This window comes from Nilaparvata lugens, chromosome 7 (genome assembly GCF_014356525.2).
Source record: "Nilaparvata lugens isolate BPH chromosome 7, ASM1435652v1, whole genome shotgun sequence".
Taxonomy (NCBI): Eukaryota; Metazoa; Arthropoda; class Insecta; order Hemiptera; family Delphacidae; genus Nilaparvata; species Nilaparvata lugens.
Window position 1 is genome coordinate 21,302,908 of NC_052510.1, and position 26,029 is coordinate 21,328,936.

At 34.3% G+C, this 26,029-nt stretch overlaps 1 protein-coding gene across 1 annotated transcript in view; it reads right to left on the minus strand.

Moving 5' to 3' along the window:
- Positions 1-2,945: 2,945 nt before the first annotated feature.
- Positions 2,946-26,029, minus strand: part of LOC111054601 — a 171,417-nt gene continuing 148,333 nt past the window's right edge. Inside the window, exons 10-11 of the mRNA XM_039432333.1 lie at positions 6,512-6,575; positions 2,946-3,059 (exon numbers count right to left, since the gene is read on the minus strand). Of these exons, the coding sequence (XP_039288267.1) occupies positions 2,981-3,059; positions 6,512-6,575 (143 nt within the window). The 3' untranslated portion in view covers positions 2,946-2,980. The remainder of the gene's footprint in view (positions 3,060-6,511; positions 6,576-26,029) is intronic.

The following is a 26,029-nucleotide window of genomic DNA, read 5'->3' on the forward strand; positions in this document are numbered from 1 at the left end:
CGACTAGTATAAACTATGCATTGCATCTTCACAAGATTTATTTCGATTTGATACGATTGAAATAAGATCTTCCAATTCCATATTCTAGATACCATTCATATTCTATGATACAATGAAAATTATGATACAATAATCCAGTTCAATCATGTTTAGTAGTGACAACTCTGTGTTCTTAAGACTGAGAAGTTTCTACTACTAGTATTTTATTGTAAGGAAATTACTTAAATTTATTATTACGGTACTTTATTAATTGTTTCCATTGTACCCTTCTTCACCCTAAAACTTATTTTTCTATTGAAATTATTTCTTCTCTTTCTGAATAATAAAGAAAAATTGTCTGAAATAGAATAAGAAATCCAAGATAATAACCATCAATTACTAAAAGTTATTCATTTCTTTTCATCGACATTCATTTGAATAAACAATTTTAGTTTGTAATATTGATAAGTAACTTCATGTTCCTAATAATTATAATTAAATTTATAGACTCCTGAGAGAAAACTTCAGGGAACATTTTCACAAATTGGAAAATATTGTATAATTTTTACAGTTCTTTTTGTTGCACTCCTACGAAACCAATGGATCCCCATCCTTGTAAGGATCTATTACTGGTACATAAAATTTCAATTTATGCCGTTTTAACTTGAGATAATCCACATCGCTGCATGTACTATTTTGAGAGGTGTATTGTCTAGACTACAAGAAAAATGTCACAACTCAAAATTTGATCATATTTTTTATGATGGGGTGTATAGTTATAAAAATATCTCCCTAAAAATTCTTTGTTGTCATTCTTGAGGAAGTTATGCAGACATTGGTGTATTCGGGATCAAATTAGGATCAGAATAAAAAGATTTAAAGGATGTTGAAAAAAAGGAAAACTTTACTCTGGCGCTCCTGGAAAATTTAGTTTTTTGAGTTGTGTCACATTTCTTGCGGGCCAGCAATATGTTCAATTTCATTTATAATAGTTTCTCTTTTATTTCACAAGATTAGTGTTATATTTTGATATTATTTTGACGTGCTTATCCAATGTAAAGTTGTTCTGGCAATAAATAATCTTGAATATTGAAAAAAAAGTTGAACTTTCTACCCTGTTGAAAAGCCGACTCTGCTAATAATATTAATGAGTTGAAACATTATTTCCCTTTTACAGTCCACCCAAAGCTGTAAGTCTACTCATTTATCATCATCCAACAGCCTGGAACTTATTTAGGCATTTTTTACCCTTAGAAAATTTTTAAACCCAATGAATAGTATTCTCATATCCACTTTTAAGTCAGCTAATGGGGAGTATTTTGCACTTCAATTCCTATTTACTGTACTGTATTATACAGTAGCCTATATATTTTTTATTTATGTGAGCTATCATTCTTTATTCTCAATTTTCCAATTTCTTGCACCCCTCATTTTGTATACCCTGTAATCTATTCTTTTTATTATCTATCCAATTATTTTTGGCTTCCGTTGATGATGATTTTGTCATTGATGTTATGTCATTCATCTAAAAATGTATGTATATATTTCATAACATAGAATATAAAATTACTAACATTGTAAATCGTTAGCAAGGCCATGCATTCTGCATTTGGCACTACAATACTGGCAGTCGTATTTATGCTGGTCTCTAACGGTAGAACATGTAGATGCATGTTCTATCGTTATAGTGACCAGCCTTATTTGATAAGTATGTCGGGCTTCATAGAGCGCATTGTGGATCACAAGCAGACTCAGGGTTCCAGAATGAATGAACAACTTCTGGTGAATGAATATTTATTTAAAAACAAGAACAAAGGTGCGAAATCAATGGAGGTACTGAGATTTGAATGTATTGAATTACATCCTATTACTATGAATGTATTAATTAGAAAATTGATGTCAAACTACCTGCATGAATAATTTGTTATAGATAGGTAGCCTACATTATAATTTATGCATCAAAACAGAAATCAAGTTACAATCAACAACGAGTTAATGAATGATATGGAATTTTCAGGTAGCTTATCATTCAACTCACATGTATTATTATCACTTCCCCTTTTGATAGAACATTAGTTTGACTAAATCCTAATAGAAAAACCCAGTGCAAAACACTACTATTCTAATAGAAAACTTCTACACACTACTATTGTAATGTAAAACCCCAATAACAAACACTACTATTCTAATGGAAAACCCCAATAACAAACACTAGTATTCTAATAGAAAACCCCCACACACTACTATTCTAATAGAAAAACTTCACACACTGTAATAAGAATAAATTGAATTATTGTTATGACTGAATAATACAACAAATGTATGGTAATACTGGTTTTTAATATTATTAAAGATGTTTATTATGAACGATACAACAAATTTAATGTACCTTTGCATTAAAGTTGAGGAATCACAATTGGGCTCTTACCTGTAAATTTTAGGGTGAGTTCAAAATGATTTGACTGGACAAGGCATTCCCTATCCTTGGAATTCTTGATAAAATCGAATTGAAATTAAATCTTTAGAACAAAGATTCAATTATATTGATATCATAATACTGATCTTATTTACCACTCTCAGATTCAATATTGGAATGTGGACTTCATTTGCCACTTGGTGACTGCATGGACGGTTGAAGGAAACAATAATTAGGTAGCTTTTTGTCATAATGTGATTTGTTTCATGTTTATTATATATATGTGAAGTCAATTTTCATGCAGCGTTCCGATCATACAGGACGTCGAGGGACGTACTACTGTATACCAACTGAATTGAATGTGACAATTGAATCTGTCCGTCATATGACCCACTTTACCATCACCCCTCCTCACCACAGACAAATCAGACATCATGAATGTCTAGTTGAGTTACCGTACATGACAAAAAAAAATTATCACTTCGAAATAATGCATACATTTTGTTGTATTATTGACTCAATTCAATTCACATCTTTAATGGATTATTTGTCAGTATTTTCCTTAAGTTAAAATTGAAATGTAATCTAGTCTTGTGGTTGAGAACATCCACCCAGGCATGATCCACTGAAGACTCTACTCAAGAAACCTCTGCCCCTGCCAGCTCTGCAACAATAAACAATACATATAAATGGTTATAATATTGATATAATATAAAGAAGTGAGTGTTTTTCAAATTTTTAAAAGTGTAACAAAGTGTCAGAGCTACAACAAAGTCAATATTGATTGTTCTCATATTGTTACTTTATGCTTTTATAATCAGCATTGCTCTTGGAGTACAGTAGTGCTGTACATATGTCATTTAGATACGATCAGCATGAAAACGGTAACAGAGTTCCTATCCTCGTAAGGTATAACATTGGCCATAAAATCTCCGTGCTGTGCTTCAATCTTTATCATTTTAGAGCTGCAAATTACAAAAAGCCAATACGGCTGATTGTCTCGGAAAACCCACCTAAACATCGGTTAGAGAACACAGTGGAGTCCCCCCCCCCCAATTTTTTCGACACATTTAAATAAATAATTCGCACAGAAAATTCGGTAGGAGCTTTTTTGTTCAGCTCCCGGAAATAAGTCTTCACCCATGGTTGAGTTTCCACCAAATTCAAATGGAGACCCGGGAAAGGGAGTTTCCATCGAAAACTTGAATTTTTCCCAAATTAATGCAAAAAATTCTTAGCCAAAACTATGAGCTCGCTGTGAAAACTGAAAACCAAATCTGTTGCATACTACACTGAAGGCTACAGCAAAACCTCCAGACCTCCAGGCACCACTGGATCCCCCCAAATATTTGGGACACATTTAAATTTGTTTCCTACAAAAAAATTGTTGCAAGCTTTTTTGTTCAGCTCGCCAAGATTATCGTATAGCAATAGCTATACCAAATGCAAATGGCGATCCAGGAAAGGGAGTTTTCATAGAGAATTCGAAGTTTTCCCAAAAGTGAAAAATTCTTAGCCAAAACTATGAGTTCGCTGTGAAAACTGAACACCAAATCTGAATTAAAGATCTGATTTGGATCAAGACGATTGATTGATGTTTGACTGATTGTTGCATAGTACACTGGAGACTACGGGAAAACCTCTGCCACTATAGCATAGGGGTACCAGCATCAGTCCATCTCCTCCACGCTGTCCTATCCTCTTCCATTCTCCTCATATCTTGCATCGTCCTGCCTCTCTCCCCACAAAATCACTCCATATAACCCAACTAGTTCATCCTAGGTCCACCCTAGAATGCCATCGTGGTGATATTACATCCTTGATTTTCAATGCATTCTAATGCGTTTAGACGAAATAATACGTTCTTGGCAACCTGCCTTCTCTATCATGTCAGTTATCGATTGCACCACTAGATCTAGTTACAATTTCACACGATTTTGCAATCATGTAGCGTAATTTCTTCGGTTGAAGAGCCAAGTCTCAACTTATTTTATACAGACTGTAATCACCCCACTAACAGCATTCTCCCTACTTTTGTGTAGCATCCAATATAATTGTGTGGGTACGGTATGCTTACTCTCTTCTCGACTATTCTGTCTATGCTACAAATAATTGTGGAAGGAGAAATCGGTTTCCCCTCTTCATGTTGAAGTTATTCTTTCTCGAACATTATAACCTTTATCTTTAGGCTACATTTACCTTTTGCTATCTATACCTTTACCTTTATCTCTCGCACTTTCAGAAACTTAGATATCATGAAACCACTCACGAAGGTTACGGTCAATTTCAGAAACACCCTGGATTGTAGAACTCGCTCAAAATGCAACTTAGATATTCTGTCCAAGAATCAATTATTGATTTATATAATTTCCTTTGCCAGGTCTGAAGAGATCTATGGCAAACTCAATTGAAAGCAGTGAAAAGGCAAGAAAAATAGTTAAAAATTCATTGAATTTTGAATAATTGTATGCATCATTGCATTCATCATCGCATGTATCATCATGCATAGTATGAAATCATTGCATGCATAATTGGGGTTAAAGTTCCGCCCCTAGCATAAGTACATATAGTTACTCTCCTCTTCTTTTTTTTTTATTATTCTTAAAGCGAATAAAACTATGAAATGTTGTGTATAGCCTACATTCTCCAAGATATTATCTATCTCATCACATAATATTCGATTCATTAGAAAATATAAGTTCTAGTGATATTCATGGCATTTTCAAATACTCGTAATAGCTCTACATAGCTAAAGTTAGGTTTTTCAAAATGGATCAATTTCCATAGAGTTGATATTTATGTCTTGATAAAAACAATATCTTAGGAAAATGTATGCTGTCTTTGGAATTTCATGAATTCATTTGCTATATAGTGGGGTCCACGTTATAATTGCAGTATATATGATTGACAATAGTGTTGCTATCCTTGTCTATCTAGCAACAAAGCAGATAGAGCTATCTCTCTCTAGCTTTGCAATGTTGTCAGTTAGCCAGAAATATTTCATGTACTACTTTTGACAGTGACTGTAAAGATGTAAACAAACAATTCTCATCCACCATATTCTTTCATCATTCTACCAAAGCATTTCAGTACACAAGTCGTATCATTGATTTAAAATGTATTTTTAAATAAATGGAATTATTTTTAGTCATTACCATATGAGAAACACAAATTACACCGGAAATGACACTTTAGAAGTTGATAACTTTGAGACAATCCTAAACTACGTTCATGATTCAGTTTACTGGAATAGGGGCTAGGCCTACTGGTACCGGTATAAATAGGTAATATTTAAAGGTTATTTCAGAATTATTTCCATTTAAATTATCCTATTATAAATAGGATTTTTATTTTTATATTATTTTAAAAATGAATTAGAATAGAAAACCTACCGAATAACTTAATTTCTGTTGCTTTGAAGTTCAGATTGGTGTATCACGGCTTTTTCAATTAGCCGCCTTTCAGGTTTGTATGAAAATAGAAATCTGATCTCAGTTATGAAAGCAAAGTTTAGAATCAAATTATTGTGAAAAGATACTTTATTGGTGATTTAATCAATTTGACATGAAATCGATTATTTTATTAATGAAATTAAAACTAATATTAGATCAAATTCAATGGGATGTATTGAGTTATAGCTATGTACACTCAGTGGTAAAATGGAGTCAATTTAAGAGACTCAGCAACGTTGTTCTCGTCTTATCTTTCTTCATCATTATAATGTGGACCTCTCTATACCAATTCAGAAGTGGGTCACCCCAAAGATTTTTACAGTATAGGCGCTCATATCTCAAAAAGTAAAAATTTTAAAATAGGGGTTTCCTGGAAATTTGGTATATTTTAGTGATTATATTGTGAGTAAATCAAAATACTTAAAAAAATATCACAAAAGTAGCCAGTAGAACGTTTTTAAAAGCGAGGTGCACGAATTTAAGTATACTCTTGAAAGTATTCCACTTCAGTCAAATTACTCGTCGATGGATGAAGTAGTAGGTGATTAAGATAGCATTTCATTGAAAAAAAAAACAAAACATTTCCATGGAAATCCACAGTCTTGTTATTTTCAATGATCAAATCACCTTTAAACCAAGCATAGAACTATTAAATAATTCCTACCTGTTTCCTGTTCTCTGTGCTTGTGCTTGTGCGTTAGTAGGAGTTGGGAAAGAAAATCTTCCATCTGGAATGTAAGGGAAATGCAATTTGTTATTAGAGGTTAAATTTAAGATACATTCGGGATGTTAATATTATTATTATAGAAGTAGAATTTGTTTGTAATCAATTGATAAGTTATATTACAAGGTCTTTATAATAAGTAACCGGACTGACCTAAGGAAAATTTTTATTTGCTAAATATGTACAATTTTTCTTTAGAAATCTACAAAGTAGTCCCCATTGAAGTCGATAACACGCTGATACCGAATTTTCCAATCCCTGAACGCTCCCTGAAAGTCGGAAACCTCTATATGCTGTCTAGAGCCCTCGTCGTAGCACGTTGAACGTTTTCCAGAGTCCCGAACCGCGTCCCGTTAATTTGTCTCTTGATCTTGGGGAACAAAAAGAAGTCCGGTGGTGCCATATCTGGGCTGTAAGGAGGATGTGACAACGTTACCCTCGACTGTTTAGCCAACTGCTCGGTGACGAGCAGGCAGGTGTACGACGGAGCACCTCTCTGTAGTAGTAGACAGTAGTAAACTGATCTCGTTTACAGTTTGGCCGTGTGGCACAAACTCTTTGTGAACAGCCAGTACTAGAGAGAGGTGCTCCGTCGACTAACCGGTTCATCGAGTCTGTCCGGGGATTGCCGATTCGTGGATCCTCCATCAGGACAATGCTCCGTCGCACACCTGCCTGCTCATCACCTAGCAGTTGGCCAAACAGTCGAGGGTAACGTTGCCACATCCTCATTACAGCCCGGATATGGCACCATCGGACTTCTTTTTGTTCCCCAAGATCAAGATACAACTTAACGGGACGCGGTTCGGGACTCTGGAAAACGTTCAACGTGCTTCGACTAGGGCTCTAGACAGAATAGAGGTTGCAGACTTTCAGGGATCGTTCAGGGATTGGAAAATCCGGTATCAGCGTGTTATCGACTTCAATGGGGACTACTTTGGAGGTTTCTAAAAGAAAATTGTGCATATATTGCCAATAAAAAATTTCCTGAGGTCAGTCCGGTTACTTATTATACAGACCCTGTATACTGTCACTGTGATTTATGTTGGGTTTTTGTTTTAAAGCAGATTTATTAGTCAGTACGGTAGGCCTACAGTATTTGTTTTTGTAATGACAAATTATTATATTTCTCCATTGCTATTTCAGCTTTTTATTTAGCAATAGAATGAACAGAATCGCATTGGAATCTTCATTAGTCAAACCAAAGCTTTCATTCTGTCCTAAGCCAAAACAGAAGGCAATAATTAAGATGGATAGTGATTTGATATCGTATTGGAATTAATCAAACGTTAAAAAATGGACTTTTATTAGTCTATCATACACAACAACAACAATACGGTAGCTAGGTAATCAATTATAATTATAACTTCAAACCCTTATTGAAGTGACATTTCAATATTAATTGCCAATTATTTAACACTGCAATACTCTCACGGGGTGAATATGACCCAATAGAAAAAATTTATAATTTACTGCTTCTGCGGTTGACACTATCGAACTGACTTGTATGTCTCAGTAGCTTCTTCCTGTTTCATTTCCTACAGAGTGCGACAGAGCCGATTATGGATCTGCGAGACGTGTCTGTTGCTAGTTCCCTTCAACTTCCAAACCCACGACTCACGACTGAATTGTGTTGTAGCAGACACAAATTGTGTTAAATAGTGTTGGGAACAGAAATTCTGCGTGTCATGTTGAATTGACGTCAAAAAGCTTGTTGTGTAGCGATCACAGATTTATATTATTTTCGTAACCACCCGCGAACGGCAAAACCATGATAATCACCGGTCCAAATCATGCTGCCCAGTCAAATAATGGACAAAAAACAAAAAATTGATCAACGTCTCAATTGACCTGAGTCTCATTGTTCAATGAACTTGATAAAAAATATGAAGTGAAATGCAAAAAAGAACGAGGTCAAAAAATTATTGTTATTTACAGGTATACAGTATCAATGGATTAGTAGAGTGAAGTAAATTTCCCAAGCAGGAGGCTTTTGACCAATTTTGCACTGCAATTTCAAAAACTTAGAAATTGAATTAAAATTTTTAAATTAATTTATAAAACCCCACTGTCAACTTGATATGTATGATATCAAGTACAGTAGACTCTTCATAATACAAACACTCAATAATACGAAATTCTCAATTATTCGAAGTAAATCAATGGTCCCTAGAAAACTCAAGCTAATTCGAAAAAAATGTATTTTGATACTCTTGTTACTCGTAATACGAAGTGAAAAACAAAGCCTATAAAGGGACAACAACACGTGATAATATTAGAAGCTTCCAATTTAACTATTGATGATACGAACTTTCTTTGATACAGCTATATCCATCCTATACGTAAGTATATGCCCTATTAATTTTTTATTATCTTGGGATACTGTGTAGGTGCAGTAGGCTATTGTAATTACTGTACAGTATTGTATGTTTAATTATCCTCAAATGTGCATAAAATCTGTTCATAAAATTGACGCTGTAGAATAATAAGGTGATGGGGAAGTATTCGAAGTATAATTTATGCCATTGAGATAGAGCCGAACTCAACAAATTCAAACAGAGTAAAATCACGAAATTCACCAACAAATAAGATTATCGTACCCACCTAATTAATAAAGGAAAGCTTCTAAAAAAATATAAATTGATAAAATTAAATTAAATTGGCATTGTTGTGATTCATTCTCATTGTTTTGATTGATCCATACTTTAATAATATTCTTCATATCCATTATATTGTATCCTTCTTTATTATTACATTCTTCATATTTATTTACTTTGATGATTCTCACTTTTATATACTGTGTCCGATTATCAAGTAATTCGTCAAAAAATGTCCTCCTTTTATCCATTCAAACTTTCAATAATATAAAATCTCTGTAATTCGTCGTTTTTCTCTAGTGCCTTCAAATCAAGAGAGTTGTTGAGTGTAAAGTATCTTATTCACTAACTAAAGCATTTGGATTGCTTGGGATCAATCATGCACTATTAATGAATGTCTGTTGATAAAAGATATGGAGTTTTTCGAAATCATGATTCATTCAGTGAGTCATATTTCGTATTTTTAATTTTAAGTAGACTGACCCTGAGTCAAGTGAAGTCTGAAGTTTAGTCATGTAAGCCTATAGTCAAGTCTAGTTAAGAGTAATACCAAGTGTCGCTTGAATTGTCAACTCAATTTGTTCTCAAATAAACAAGGATTTTCAATAATTCAATATCAATATCAATATCAATAATTTTATTCAGTAGAATGCATTAAAAAATTGGTCCCGCTAAACCTAAAAGATTTCACAGCAGGAACCATTAAATAATAAAATACATAAATAGAATGAATGCTTACTTCAACAATAAACTAAGGAAAAAAATTTCATGGAACTGGGAGTTTAGGAATTTAAAAAGGAGTATGAGGTATTAGATGAACTAAGGATGATTAATAGGGTATAGGGTTAATGGAAATTGGAAAAAATGGAAAACTCAAAAACTTCAAATCATAAAACTAAATTCAATTTAAAATAAAGTAGACTTGATACTCTATAGTAAGTAAGCATCAAAAGATATTAATCATATTCAGAATTGAGGATAATACTAAACAAAAAATACAATAAGTCATTAAAAATACAATCCATATAGTATATGAAATATATATAATATTAAATGATATATTGATATATATTATGAAAAATTAGTCACTCTAAGGCGGTGTTTCACAAATAGCTACCAAGAATCATTTTATCAGCAAACTAATATCTATGTAATTATAAAAATAAAAAAAGCAAAAAAATTCATGATTTTTCTCTATCTAGTGTAGACTAAAGTATTGAAGCAGTAGTGTCACAAATGAAAATCATTCACAATGATAAGTTGGAAAATATCTTCCTTGGAGTAATCTCGGATGATGATAGGGAACAAATTAAAAATCATTAACAGAATCCTTGATTAGGCATGGCATCGAGGATTCGGGATGTGCTGCAAACTACCTATTAGACAGGGTAGAGCGTATCCAATTCAGAACCCTCAAATGTATAATGGAAAAAGATCATTGAAATACATTATTCCCTTTCAGTGCCAGGGTTATTTATTAGATAAAGACAATCTGGTGGTATATTTCTATGTAAAAAGAAGATTCAAGCAGTGATTGCACATTACTTTTTCGAAATATAATCTATATGTAATTCCCATTTTAGTTTATCATCCAAGATTACATGAAGGTAACGGGTGTTATTTGCAACTTTCAAAGGGGTACATGTGCAGTGATCACCATCATTCAAACATTTTTTGAATGATTTTTTGAAAAATTATTTTGGTTGCCATGGAAAAAATTGTAATGTGTAATTTTCAGTTCAATATTATCATCAACATTTTTATAGTTTTTGCTTTTCAAATGTGATTTTGTGTTTGAAAATAGTTTTCTTGATTTTAAATTTTATAAAATAGGAACTCAGGAAGTGGAAGTGTAAATTTTTAGTGAGAAAATATAAACTTGAGTGTTGATAGGAAATGACATTGGTTAATACGGCAAGGCAGAACATCCGAAAGGATCTCTCTGCCAATAAAAGCCATAAGAGTAAATAAATAAAACCATCATTTAAATAAAGACACTTAGGCCTACAATCATGATTTTTTATAACTGGAGGATTAAGAACTTAGTATGGGGTGTTTTGAAGTGTGGGACCACTGTCTTAGATTTATTAATAATCAAGTTCCTATCATGTGACCATCGAAGAATATTATTATAGTCATCTTGAATAGTTTTTTCGGCTATTTCGAAATTTGTATGGGCTACTATCGAAGCAGTGTCGTCTACATACATGAAGAGCTCTTGTGATTTTTTATCACAGATGGCAAACCATTAACGTAAATTTTATATAAAAAATAGGACCTAGTTGATTGAGCAAAGTGAGGTCTAAGATTCAAGTCGACGATTTGGCATTTCTCTTAATGTTTAAATGTTTTAATGTTTAAATGTTTGAATTTTTGAATGTTTAAATGTTTGAATGTTTAAATGTTAAAATGTTTAAATGTTGTCACGGTGAGATTCGCCAAACAGCTTTGATAAGCAACTTTCTATAATAATAAGCTAAAAATTACACTACCCACTTTTATTGGCTGTTGAAATAACAACAAAATCTATGATATATTCATTTATTAAGATCCAGATTCACAAACAGTTGTAAATGGTTTTCGAATAACCTATAACAGCATAATGTTGAATGTTTGTTTACAATAAGGGTTAGTTTCTTGATGCAAACTGAGCCGGCTACCTTATCAGTCAGCTGATAACCGGCATGTCTGTTTCTGGTTGTTGACTGCTTGCTTTGATTTTCAATTTTATTATGTTGTTTATTGTACACTCTGACCTGCTGAAAAATCTTCTCATTGTTCCCCTATATTTGTTTTGCTTGTTTTCTCGTTTTTATTTGTAAAATTATTTATTTATTCTATATGGCACACCTGAGCACATTTTCTTCATTTGTAGCCATCCTATTGGTAGATTTGTTTTTCTGACCAGTGATTGGTCATTAACTGGTCATGTGACCTTTTCTTCCCCAAACCTAGCTTCTCAATTTCGGAGAAAAAAAAAGAAAGAGAGAGATCAACTGAGCATTCCAATGGAGAGTCGTTTGTAACGCCTATTTGTTATTTTTTCTCGTTTTAAATGTTTCATTGTTAAATTTATGTAAGAGTGCTAAATACAATTAATGTAGAGTTCCCGTAACGTTAGAATTTAATTTGATTGCCAAGTCTCAGCAAAAGGAAGTTATTAATTATTATTAAAATCGCGAGCCAAATAATGAAGCCTAATATGATGCCATGCAGCCTGACAAAAGATGCCAGCCATGCAGTGAACAAATCTTCATGAGTGAGTGTGCGTATATTATGGGCCCATATCATGTGAGTGATTTATGATGATAATATTATTTCAAAATCTCTTCGACTCATTGTTCCATAAACAAACTGGTATATCGTTTGTAAAAATTCTGACGTTACACTGTCCAAACTTGAGTCGGGCAACCCTTGGGTGAAAGCACTACATGCTCATCCTTAATAAATTTATAAACTTGAAAGAACTCTTTAACAATAAAATTATATTGTTTATGGGCTTAACCCTTCATTATCAAATTCATTTATTAATTATTGAACAAACAATATTTTTATATGATTTAGTAAATTTAAATAAATGCAACTTGTCATCACATTTTGTTCCTTAGTGACCCTGTGTTCGACCTTGCTTATAGCTTATTTATATGCTAATATCATTTTCATTTCAGAGGTCAATAGTAACCCATCATCGAGTTACTTGATCCTGAGGAAATATAGTACAATTAATCCTTTGATTAATTGTCAGGAAAATAATCTAGTATACTCTAGACATTTTTTCCTATTTCGTGTGACAAGACAAGGGTACTTCCCAAAACAGGAGTTAACCCTCAGATAAGTGCCATCACCGACAGGAGACTGGTATAAACATCACACGTGGCGTCCGGCGAACAGAGACTCAAGGAAGACAGTGGAGCTTACATTACTTAAAAATATTATTTTTCACAGGAAGATCTACAATCTTGAGACAGAAATTAATTCTTATTTTCAGGAATTAGCCTGTATTCAGCGAACTTCAAGCCTACATTACTTATTATTTTTTACAGGAGGATCTGCAATCTGGAGGCAGTAATCAATAGCCTATATTTTTATTTCAGAAATTGGGTGTGCATCCGGCAAACTTTAAGCCTACTGCTTACATTGCTTACTTGTGTTATTTTAAATAAGTTATAACCAAGGTCGAACAAGTTTTATGCATGTAGTGTATAGCCCAAGATTACACCTGATTTTTATTTCACTGTTGTCCTTTAATGAGCAGATTTTCAAAAAGGCTTTTCATAGGTTGTTCTTGTTCAATTATAAATGAACATACCCGAATCAGCACTATTCAAGCTTTATTGAACTTGAACCAAATATTTATTTTGTTAATGTATTTATATCATGTGTTTATTTGTTTGTTTAGCACACCATGTGCATAAGTCGGCCTACCGATTATTGTCGTGTATAATTTTCTAGTTTCATGCTGTGGTTATTGATTATAATAATTATTTTCCAACTAACCTGCAAGTATAATCAAAACGTACGCTTTGCGCGACACTGCACTACTTCGCTTCTTAATAATCCACTACAAGATCATCAACCTTTTATATCCTCATTTATTCACCAACTCCAATGGCTACCATACAACACAAAATCGAAGTCACTTCAGATGATGATATACCCTCACAAAGAAGCCCAGTACTAAGAAGTACATCAGTTAACTTTAATTTGGGGGCTGGAGAGGTTATTTCATCAACCCAATTGGACAAAAGTCGACTACTTAATGCTCCTAGGCTAACAACTCCTGAAGCTGCCCTAGCCATCCTTCTAAATGCCTTGAAAAAACAAAATAAAGATTTCAAGACCGAAATGAAGATGCAATTTTTGCAGATAAAGGAGGATATAGTGGATAGTATAAGTTCTGAGATTAGACAACACAAACCAGACATTAAAGCTGAATTTTCAGAATTAAAGCAGGAAGTGAGCCAGATAATTGAGTCTATGAATAAGCAGGATGAAAAAAACACACTATCAGACGTTAGGTTAGCTGAAGTTGGAAAGATGCAAACTAAACATTCCCCTCAAGTGAATCGAATGGAAGTAAGTTTGACTCTAACCAACAATGTATACTGCAGTTTTGACTCTATTTGTGAGTTAAAGGGGCAATCAGCACAAACTCTTGTAGGCCCAATGAATTACAATCCTAGTTGTAGTAAGGATGAGTCAAAAAGGGGTAGATACACGTCTTGCATGAGTAGTTGCAGTTATGAAAGGGCAAAAACAGTTAGGGTAAATGCACCAGTAATAGACAGTTCACCAGTAATTGGCACTTTATTATTAATTTACTAGTTGTAAGCTTTCTATTGGTTCCAGACCACTTTTTTCTTCATCAGCTGGTAGCTTACACATTTCTCCACCATCTACTGCAGAGCTGAATCAGGTGTTCGTTGGTGTTTGAGTTGGAGAATTTTTTTGTTGTTCAGCTGCTCAATTTCATTAATTCTCTAAGGAAAGAACTAAGAGGTATGTGTTCACATGTTGCTATCTGTACAGTGTGTAGTTGGAAATATCGATTGAGAAATAATATCACTGGTTTCTGTATTAAAAAATCTATAATTTGATAACCTACAATTGCCATAACCTCCAATTTTTAGGATCGAAAATGGGGGTGCCAATTACTAGATCTTGATTATGCTGTTTCCCCCAGTTATTGGCAGTGACTGCCAATTAATGGGTTCATAAAAATCTAGTAATTGGCACTGAGTATAATTTTTCTCTAAGGCCGTGGGTAAGTACAAAACATAATAGAGGAATTCTATACAGTAGTTACTAAGTGAGGTGGTAGAAACGTTCCATATTAATTTAAATGAAAAACACAAAAATCTTGTCCAATTCTACAATTTATCTTTGGTGCAAGGACAATCTCATGACATAGGTCTAGGCCTAACTTGTCTAGGCTAGTTAACTAGGCCAGTAAAGTATACTTACACCGTTTATTGTTTAATTAGATATTCAAGGGACCACCAAGGGGCTACCACTTTGTGGTAGCCTAACTAATGATAAAAAATTTGTTTGTTTGCAGATAAGCATGGCGCGGCCTAAGAAAAAAGGACCAAAGTTTGAATACAGTGAAGCTGATATGGATGCAGCTATTGCCGCAGTGAGAGAAGGAGAAACTGCTTTTGCTGTTAGTAGGAGATTTGGTGTGCCGAGGTCAACCCTTGTGAACAAAGCAACTGGTAAAACTCCAATCCAGCGGAAGATGGGACCACCGCCTGCTTTGGGACATACCATTGAAGAGATGATAGCTAAGTGGATCCGTGCGATGGCCAGTAGAGGGTTTCCAGTTACGAAAATAGACTTAGCTATTTCAGTTAAACAAATAGTGACAAAAATGAACATTAAAACCAATTTCACAAATAATACTCCAGGGAAGAAGTGGATAGAGCTTTTTCTGAATCGACATCCGAATATAGTTTTGCGTGAGACAGAAAAACTAAGTAAAGTGCGTGCTTCAGTCACTGAAAAAGACATCCGTGCGTGGTTTGCAGAAGTTCAAGATTATGTACGTGAAAAAGCTCTTTGTGAAGTTTTAAAAGATCCTACACGGATCTTCAACCTAGACAAAACTGGCTTCATGCTTTGTCCTAATACAGGTAAAGTTTTAGCTGCTAAAGGCCAGAAGAACATCTATGAAGTTCATTCCGGTTCTGGTAAGGAAAATATAACAGTTCTAACAACTGTAAATGCTGCTGGGAAAAGTGCTCCTACACTTGTTGTGTATCCTGGCCAGAGACTGCCATCTGCAATAAAAACAAGTTTTCCTGCAAACAAGGATTGGGCTCTAGGCAGGTCTGAATCCGGCTGGATGAATGGTGAAGTTTTTTTTGAATTTATAGCCAATAATTTACATAATTGGTTAAAAGAGCAAAAAATAAAGATGCCAATTATTTTGTTCATGGACGGGTATTCAGCACATATTACCTACCATTTGAGCAAATTTTGTCGCTGTATTCAGGCCAGTGAAACAAAATTGGAGCAAGGCTGTTCATGAGTGGCGTATGGATCCGAAGCAAGATGGTGCATCTTTAACAAAATTCAATTTTGCACCATTGTTGAAAGAAGTTCTGGACAAGACCATGAATGAGTCAACAATTAAAAATGGCTTCAGAGTCTGTGGTCTCTACCCATTTAATGTAAATTCAGTTGACTTCACCAAGTGCAACATAATGAGTACTGGTACAAAGGAAACAGAACTAAAAGGATCTGGACAAAAGCACCATGCTGAAAAAGAAGTAATTCTGAAACATATAGAATCCTTCATCGACCCCAACACACTGCAACAATTCAAAGAGACGTATAAGCTATTCACTCTTATTTGGAATGGTAGTGAGTCATCCCATGACCTGTACGTTGTGTGGAAAAAAATTAAAGATGAGACTCGAGTTGAAACTTACCAAATGGAGGATCTTCAAATCGACAATGATTTGCAAGATGACAACTTAGGAATTGACATCTTACCTATTGAAGACTTAGGATTAGGACCATTTAATGACCTGACAGATGACGATCCAGTGCTTGACAATCAGCCTTCATGTTCGACATCCATCCATCCACCCAAACCTACGCCTACCAAGCCTTCGTGTTCGACATCAATCCATCCATCCAAACCTACGCCTACCAAGCCTTCATGTTCGACATCCATCCATCAATCCAAACCTACGCCTACCAAGCCTTCGTGTTCGACATCAATCCATCCATCCAAACCTACGCCTACCAAGCCTTCATGTTCGACATCCATCCATCAATCCAAACCTACGCCTAGGCCTAAATCTCCGTTGAGACGAGAGAAATTGGCAAAGGTTTTATCACCAGAGACAGAAGGAAACAATGTACCTTCTCCGTTAAAAGATATTTTGTTATGGCCAGGAACTCCAACCAAAAGTAATTTGAAAAGAACCAAAACCAGAATGCCGTCAGTGGTCACTTCCCTAAAGTGGTTGGACTATGAAGACAAAAAAACGGAAGAAGAAAAAGGAAAATGAGAAGTTAAAAGATGAAAGAAAAAGAATGAGAGAAGAAAGAAAAGACACACAAAAAAAAGGAAACAAGAAAAAGAAAACCGAAGTCGAAGATATCAAAGACGACTGGGTATGCAAAGTTTGCAACAGACGATACTCTGCCGAATTGATTACAAAAAAAACAGGCAAGTGGGTAGAGTGTGATGACTGCCATGGGGCCTATCACTTCAAATGTGTCCCAAAAAAACATTTAGAGAAGTATGGACTAGGCTTAAGCCTATATTAAACAAAATTTATATCTTTCTACTCAATAATTTCTACCAATAATTTAAAGAACTATACCCAGCAATTTCAAGTACAAAAGTATCAATTTTAAGTACAAAAGTGTAGATTCCAAATAGTCCAGGCTTATATTAAACAAAATTTATATCTTTTTACTCATTGACTATGTGTTATTAATTTATATCCTAGCTTACATTGTCATATCTAGTCTTATTACCATTCTAAAACTAACTGTAGGTTAACAAGTAAGACGCTACAGACTCATGCCAATTACTGGAGCAAGCGCCTGACAGTTACTGGAGAAACTATGCCAATTACTGGAGATGATGTAATATATTTTTATAATTATTTTTTAAAATTTATTTACAAATTAAATATTAACTTCATCATTATTGATTGAAAGCTTATTAACCAAGCATCTCAATAATGCAAAATTTATTGAATTATGAGTTAAAATGTTTACACAGTAATTGATTAAAGTTGAGCTTTGCCTTAGTGTCAATTACTGGTGCATTTACCAGTTTGAAAACACAACAAACCTCAAAAACAATCAACACAGAATAAATCGTTGTTTCTTTCACCAAGTACCCAAAAAATATCATAAAGGTATTTTTCAACAAAATAAATACAATAGTTATTTTATTTCCACATATCAAAGCAACAATCAAACCAGTTTTATCATAACCAAAAGTAAACAAAAACAGCATTCGCAACTGCCTTCCAGAACTTTTAAACAAACACAGCCTCCTGCAACAGAAATCAGGCCAGGTCGACTTCAGCACCATGAAGGGGAGTTGTCACAGACAAGGCGGCCTTGCGTACCAGTGAACCGAAATATTCTTAGTACGAAATAGTCTTAGTATGCTACGTCATTTTGACGTCACCGGGCATGCGCAGAAGGCCGAAATAGAAATAGTAGTCATGCGCACTAGTCGAAATATTCTTAGTATAATGACGTCATCAAAGACGTCATTGCGCATGCGCTGTACAGTTCTACACCATCACAGTAACAAGTTAATGCTCACGCACGCGAGTCCGCGTGATAAGTGTTACCAACAATAGAACCTCTAAACTATAATTTCCCTATGGATTCCTACAGAAAGATTTCTTCCCTAGCAATAGCTTGGCTCAACATCTACTGTAGTAACTCAAAAAAGCTGTACTCAAAAAGCTCTTATGTTTCTACTCTAGGGGAATTATCCATTAGAAGTGAACTATAAGCAATCAATATTCATTTGATGAATTAATAGATTACTATGGCATTTCTTCCCACCTCACCATTCATCAAATCGATTTTTAAGGCTAAATAATTTTTTTTAAGGAAAATATCAACTTATTTCGAGTTGATACAGTAATGCATAGGAAGTTGAGTTCAATTTTTCTACTTGATATCATCTGGTGAAATTTAAACAATATAACATTTCTATTTGGAGATTGATTAATTAGTTCATTGATCACATTAGCAATTATTAGTTTCATATTTCATTTCAAATTAAGGGTCATGTTGAGGGTCTCAACCAACTTATTCTTTAATTCCTCACACTAACCTTTCAAATCAATGTGAAGCGACTGTATTTGAATTCACACCATTCTTTTACAATGGATGATTATTATTTTCAAGGGTGCCCAGGGGATGCATATTACATGGGGGGGAAAGTTTCTTAATTCAGTGGGGGAGGGTGCGTTCACCCGTGTTATCATAACAATAATTTCAATCTATTAATTTGTTCCTTTCAATAGCTTCAATGCTTCACATTGAGTTGTTTGGCTATTGTAAATACCAACCAATATGTGGAATGCGAATAGATACTATAGATATTATACACTAACATGATAGAACATAATTTCGACTTAGATTACATCATCATCAGTATTTTCAATTTCCCTTTGAATGATATTCTATTGATTTGGAATGTTTACTCAAAATCAAGAGGAAGAAGACTTTCAATGATATAGAATGAAACACATGTTGCAATCTATTATTATGACAATAATCCAAGGTTATGCTCCACGAAGTTCCATGATGATTCTGCAATTAAATATTCGCAATTGCATTTCTTTTGTTATTCCAAATTCTCCAATAACTCTTCAGTTAATAATTAATTAAAATATAATTATATGAGAGATTTTTAATATTATCATTAATAATTAGAGCTTACCCATAATATTAAAATTCATATTCATAATCATATTATGATGACTGCTGCAATAGATTAAAATATCAATATTTTGATATCTTTGTCTTTTCAAGTTTTCTTCAATTTTTAAATGAGAGAGTAAGACTTTTAAAGATACAGAAAAATTTTAAGACTTTCAATATACAGAGTATTGAATACAGACTTTTGAATACCGATTTCCATTCAAGATGATTCACTGAAGTTTATACTTTTGACCAAGCTTGTACTTGAAATCGTTTTGGATAGGGCCTATGAGATACTTAGGTTTCACTCCAATTGAAATTTCGTTGGGTTACTAACCCCCCTCCCCCGTCTATGCGTTCTTGAAATTCTTGGGTTATCTCTAAATCAATAAAATTCTTGTGTGGGGGTCCCAAAAAAGCTAGTGATGTAGTATGACTGACGAAAATTTGTATAGATGGGGGGGAGTGTGTGTAGAAGCTAATTCTTTTTTCTGAATTAATTGTTGTTGGGGGGTAAGGGGTTAACCGAGTAAAGCAAGTTTGATAATGATATTGATGTATTGTGAAAATCATTACTTCAATACTTCAGTATCTTATCATTTAGAACACTTTATAAAACTTTAATAGCCTACACTTGATAATACTCGATAATACTTTAATATACTTAGCAATACACAAAATTATGGTGGAGAGGCTACTGAACCATGACAGATGGCAATCATAAGTGTGGTGATTTAAATTTCGACAATGTATAGGATGTATTGGGCCATCTATACATGGTCGAAGACTCAAGATAATACACTATAGCTCTCTGAAATCGACATCCACGAGAATGACATTCACAAATATTATTTAAAACTACCATAAACTAGAACTTCGCTTTGCTCTTTGAATAGGAAATAGAATTAGTGTTAAGAAGCCAATCTAATAAATGAATTCTATATAATAAGAAGCCAATTAATTGTGATAGTGTGAAATTGAGTGGGTATTATTGCAGTTGTTTTTTGTGTATCAGGTCTAAACCTGAGTGTCTTTCTAAGCAAGAGTGTCTTTTGAACCTCATGTCTAAGAAGTAAGATAAGAAAGAAGTAAGAATAAGAAGTAAGAACTTTAGTAAGTTCTTAGTTCTTGAAGACCTAAACTTTATTTTAGTTCTTTGTAATTAATATTCCACGTTGTGCCATGAAGATTAACTAAGTCATGGTATGAAGAAATTCTCGGCGACATAATTTGATATCCGGTGTGAGGTGAAGAGGTTTATAGAACACCTCCACCGGTTACAGATTGATATCTGGTGTGAGGTAAATTGGTTTATAAATACCTCCACCGGTTCATTACAAAAGACCATTCTAGTATTCAATGTATTGATATCACTGCGACTTTGATGTTGCCTCTTCTTACAAATAAATACTACCCTCCCAATGGAACAGTTGAAGAAAATGTTTGCAAATTGGCTAGGGAAACAATAGTCCCATCTGTCTACTCTCAGAATCCGAAGAAACTATACTATAGTGTGAGGGTCAGCTATTGTTGTAGATATTCTTATTGTTATGAATATTCGACACTTTCCTTCGAAACCTTCCAGATTGTAGACTGGACAGACAATAAGAATTGTCTCCCTTGTGAGAAAAGCTCATGTTCCTTCCAAAAAGAGTTTCAGCTAGAAAAGGTTTTGTTATGGAATACGTTTGAACCTCCGATAACATCACCCTATGTTTTTGGCGACCCATTTCCCTCTTAGCAGGTCACTTTCGACTCATTTATGTAATTCGAACAAGAATGCAGCTTTCAAAGTCAAACAGCAATACACACATGGATACAAGGAACTTCTTTCCTTTTCAAAGAAGTTGAGTGAATATTTCAAGATGATAATACAATATCGTCCATATATGATTTGCTAATAATAAGGATGGAGAAGAGAATTACAATCATATTACTTCCTCTTATAATAATATTCATTCGCAAAGTTGAAATAGATCTTTCCTGTTAAATCTATGTTAAAAAATGTTAATTATCTCGACTTCCGAGTTTCAAAAATGGCCATGAATAACTTTTTGTGGAATCTATCGATTGGAACTCAACAGTTATGTAATCAGGGTGATTCCCCCTGCCTAGAACTGGGGTTCTCACCTCTCAAATATTCAAATTCAGTATTCTTTTGGTGAAAACGTGAATTATCTCGATTGACGAGTTAATCAAGCCATAAATACTTCCGTATTCAATTTTTTCCATTAGAACTTACTGGTTCTGAATCTACGATGACCTCCTCTTCATGGAACTTTCATAATCAATGATCTATAAGCATATTTTTGTGCTCATCTGACCAAAATACACTTATCTTGTGAAGCTTGGAAGAGCATTATTTTTTTGAATTCTGTTATTCTGAATATTTTCATGGAACTAATGTCATAACTCATCAGGAACTGTAGAACTATTGATTCTACATCCAGAACAGTCAATTTTCGATGTACTTCTGGAAAATGCTCTTCCAACTTCAAACTGGCCTTGCTGATTAATAGTAAGATCAAGCCCTGGCTTATCTTCGACCTCTATTATTCGTAGTTTTGCATGCATAAACTCTCAATAATTCGTATATTCTATATTTAATTCATACATCAAGAATCAAGGGAGAGAAAGATAATGACTACAGTGTGGGCTAATGGCTAACTAATTGAGTTGATTGAATATTTTTTTAATCAGCTTATAATTCTGAAATTTTTCATCTGACATTTTAAAAATATGTTATTAGATATTTCATCTCCCAATTAACGGAGTAGCTTGGAACTTGGAACTTAAATTCCTTACACTATAATGATCCGACACGAACAATTTCGATCAAATGCAATACAAGATGGCGGCTAAAATGGCGAAAATGTTGTCAAAAACAGGGTTTTTCGCGATTTTCTCAAAAACGGCTCAAACGATTTTGATCAAATTAATACCTAATATATTCATTGATAAGCTCTATCAACTGCCATAAGTCCCATATCTGTAAGAATTTCAGGAGCTCCGCCCCATCTATGCAAAGTTCGATTTCAGATTCCCAATTATCAGGCTTCAGATACATTCTAAACAAAACATTTCTAACGGAAAGATTGAGCATGAAGAACTGCACAATTAATGTTCAGTAACATTTTCACCTAAAATTGAAAATAAGCTCGGAATTCGAGAATATGTTATTATTCAATTGCAAACTGTTGATACTTTAAAAACATTCACTATAAAGAAATAGCAGACTTCGTGTGTCTCCAGCGTTATTGTCCTGTCACCAGCTGGCTCAGATCTTGGAATAGTAGACTTGAGATGCGCGTAAACACTAGCGTCAGTTGATCAATTTTCATAACGGCAAGGAAAGTTGTGTGAGTGCGCCACACCAGATTTTTTAAAACTTTTAATAGCTTGGCTGGTGTCTTTCCAAGAATTAGTTTTTTCTTGATGCAACACTGACATGAGTATAAATATGTTTATAAAGAAGCAGATACATAATAATATATAGATTCAGCATTATATACATATACATTTTCTCTCTTTTCGATAATTAGAATCGTGAATACCACATGTGAGAGATATAAAGTTGAGTAGTGATGGTTTTTAAAACATTCATATAAAAATAATAATGATAGCCTACATTTTTTTAATATTCCAGATAAATTGTATTGGTTGTATATTTTTGTTCACATTGGTTTGCAGACGTCACAGAGTGCAAGAGATTTTTAATTAATTCTGGGCTCAAAAATCAATGGATTTTATTTTGTATAATTTAAAATCAAGTTATAGCAATTTATGTAATTTTTTTAGTAATGATGATTATTTTATTTTTTCTGTAAGTTTACCACGAATACTGGTATTAGAGTGATCAACTTAGTTCCTATTTTTAAACAGTAATTTGCTATGCTTTTGTGAAAAGGAATCTATAAATTTCATTTAATTTTTTCATTTTAAACATAATTAATTTCACGAGAACCTATCAGAGAAGCCTTCTTTTATAAGAGGCTTTCTCTGATTGGTTCTCGTAAAGTTAATCACGGTTTAAATTTAATCGGCTTCTGTGCAACAAGGTCTAGCTTTTCAAATTCATCTGATTTTGAAGCTTCTCTTCAATTAGATTGATAATTAAGTTTTAACTGTGTTATAACTCTCAATATAATGTCATAACTCTCATAACACTGTTAAAACATAATAATCACTTGATATGATGTATTGAGCAATGCCTTTGGTTTTATTAGGGGAATTGATTTGGAGCTTTTATTTGCATACATTAATATACTTCATAGGTAGCGAATAGCAAGATGGACCCTGTTGTCATTATATTTTCAAATGGCTGCAAGGGACCATTCCGTTATGCACTACCATTCTGGGTAAAAGAGGATCTTCGAGCAATAAACGTTCCCTTTTAGGTTATCTTACTGTTGGTTATGGATACTCGGCATTCTGTGCGACATCATAGTTCCTAAGAATATTCTGGTGACGTCATAGTGACTAAGAATATCACTGCATGTGTATGCGCGTGCGTACGTTGCCCTGTGACATAACGTACTAAGACTATTTCGTACTAAGAATATTTCGGTACACCAGCCTTTTTAGTGACGTCATGCTGCGCGCGCACCTTGAGGAGGAGACTTGACATTGACATACCGCGCTGCAGAACGAACAAGAGAAAAGACTCCTTCCCAATATTTGCACTGCGCCTATACAATGACCTGCCTGTTGGTGTGAAGAACCTGCAGGGTATTGCTTTTAAAAACCGAGTTGAGATCTGGCTGAAGAGGAACCCATTCTACTCAGTCAATGAGTATTTTAATGCTCACAAGGACAATATAGTTTGACCTGTCATCTTACCATTCGACGCCATCTATCCAGTTCCCTGGTCATGGATGTAGAAGGAGGAATTAAGGAATTAAGTAATTGAACAGAACTCCACCGCCGCTCAACTTTATTCCACCAGCCGCTTCATTGATGATCGCTCACAAGGTGACTCAAAAATTCTCTGCCAGTCAAGTTGAAAGGAAATCGAATTCACCGACAACGTCAGCAGATGAGCAGTCCACACTTCCCAGCAGCTGTAAATGCCACCCAAGCAGATGTACAACCGTGTCTACACCCAGTTCAAACTCAACTGCTCACATAGATTTTCAGCTCAACCCTGAAGCAGAAACTTTCATCCCTGCCAATGTCTCAAACATTCAGTTGATTAAATCAGATCAGTTGTTTTCATGGGGGCTAGTCAACAACAGATGCCAAGGATTTGAAGTTGAATCATCACCTGTAAACAGTGGAAGGGAGAAGAAGAAATATGGGAAATGGATAATACTGAAAGATGACCTGCCTTTCTCACCCAATCACAGCTTCAACTCATCACCAGGAGAGGTGGAGACCACTACAACTCCTGATGTCATCCTACCAGCAACATCAGTGAAGTAAAATAAAGTTGAAAACCCACCATGGCCTTCATCAACATCAATAGCTGAAATATCAACACCATTGTCAGTTCCTCAACTTTCCAACTATAAGCAGCATACCTCACCACCTGCAGAACGACCAAAAATCCAGGGACCAAAACATCACTCATATCATCACAGGATTGAACCGGCCTGGAAGAAGAAGAAGCCTCTCCACCGCCATCCTGGATGCCTCAAGTTGCCTTTGCAGACAAGGAGTAAGAAGAAGCCTCTTCACCACCAGCACAGAGTCAAATCGGCCTGGAAGAAGAGAAAGAAGAAGAAGTCTCTTCACCACCAGCACAGAATCAGGTCATCCTGGAAGAAGAGGAAGAAGAAGAAATCCCTTCATTATCATCCTAGATGCCTCGAAGATCCCTGCAGAAGGAATGAGGAAAAGAAGAAGTTCTTCTTGCTGAAGCCTGGAAGGTACAAGCCACTGCTCAGGCGGAAGTTCCATCACCTGTGACCTGATTGTTGGAAAACTTCTGCAAATGAATACATCCAGGACAACTCCACACCTAGCCAATTGAAAGGACCTCTCCATATTAAAAGTTCAGCCTTATCAACATTTAATCTAAGTCAAGACCCACACACAACTTGAAACGTTATCATTGTAATATATTAGTGTTAAGTGTTCAAATGTCTTATAAATTAGCATTCACTTGCACCAAGCCTAATATTATAATATATTTATTCAATTAGTCCTAATTATTAGATTGTCTTTATATTAGTCCACAGACTAGAAAAAAAATTAAAAAACAACCCTTTATGAAACATCTATTGTGATAAAAAAAACAAAGCAAACCAAAAACTTTCATAATAATCGAATTATTATTGAAAAAAAAATTAAATGCCAAATAAATTAAAATAGTCTGTGATATTAGTTAAGGATTAATAATTTAGGATAGTACAATATTTATCAAAGGAATATTACTGTTAATTTATTTATTTGTTATAAATGTCCATGCTTATAAGCATATTATCCATGTCATTGCATCAAT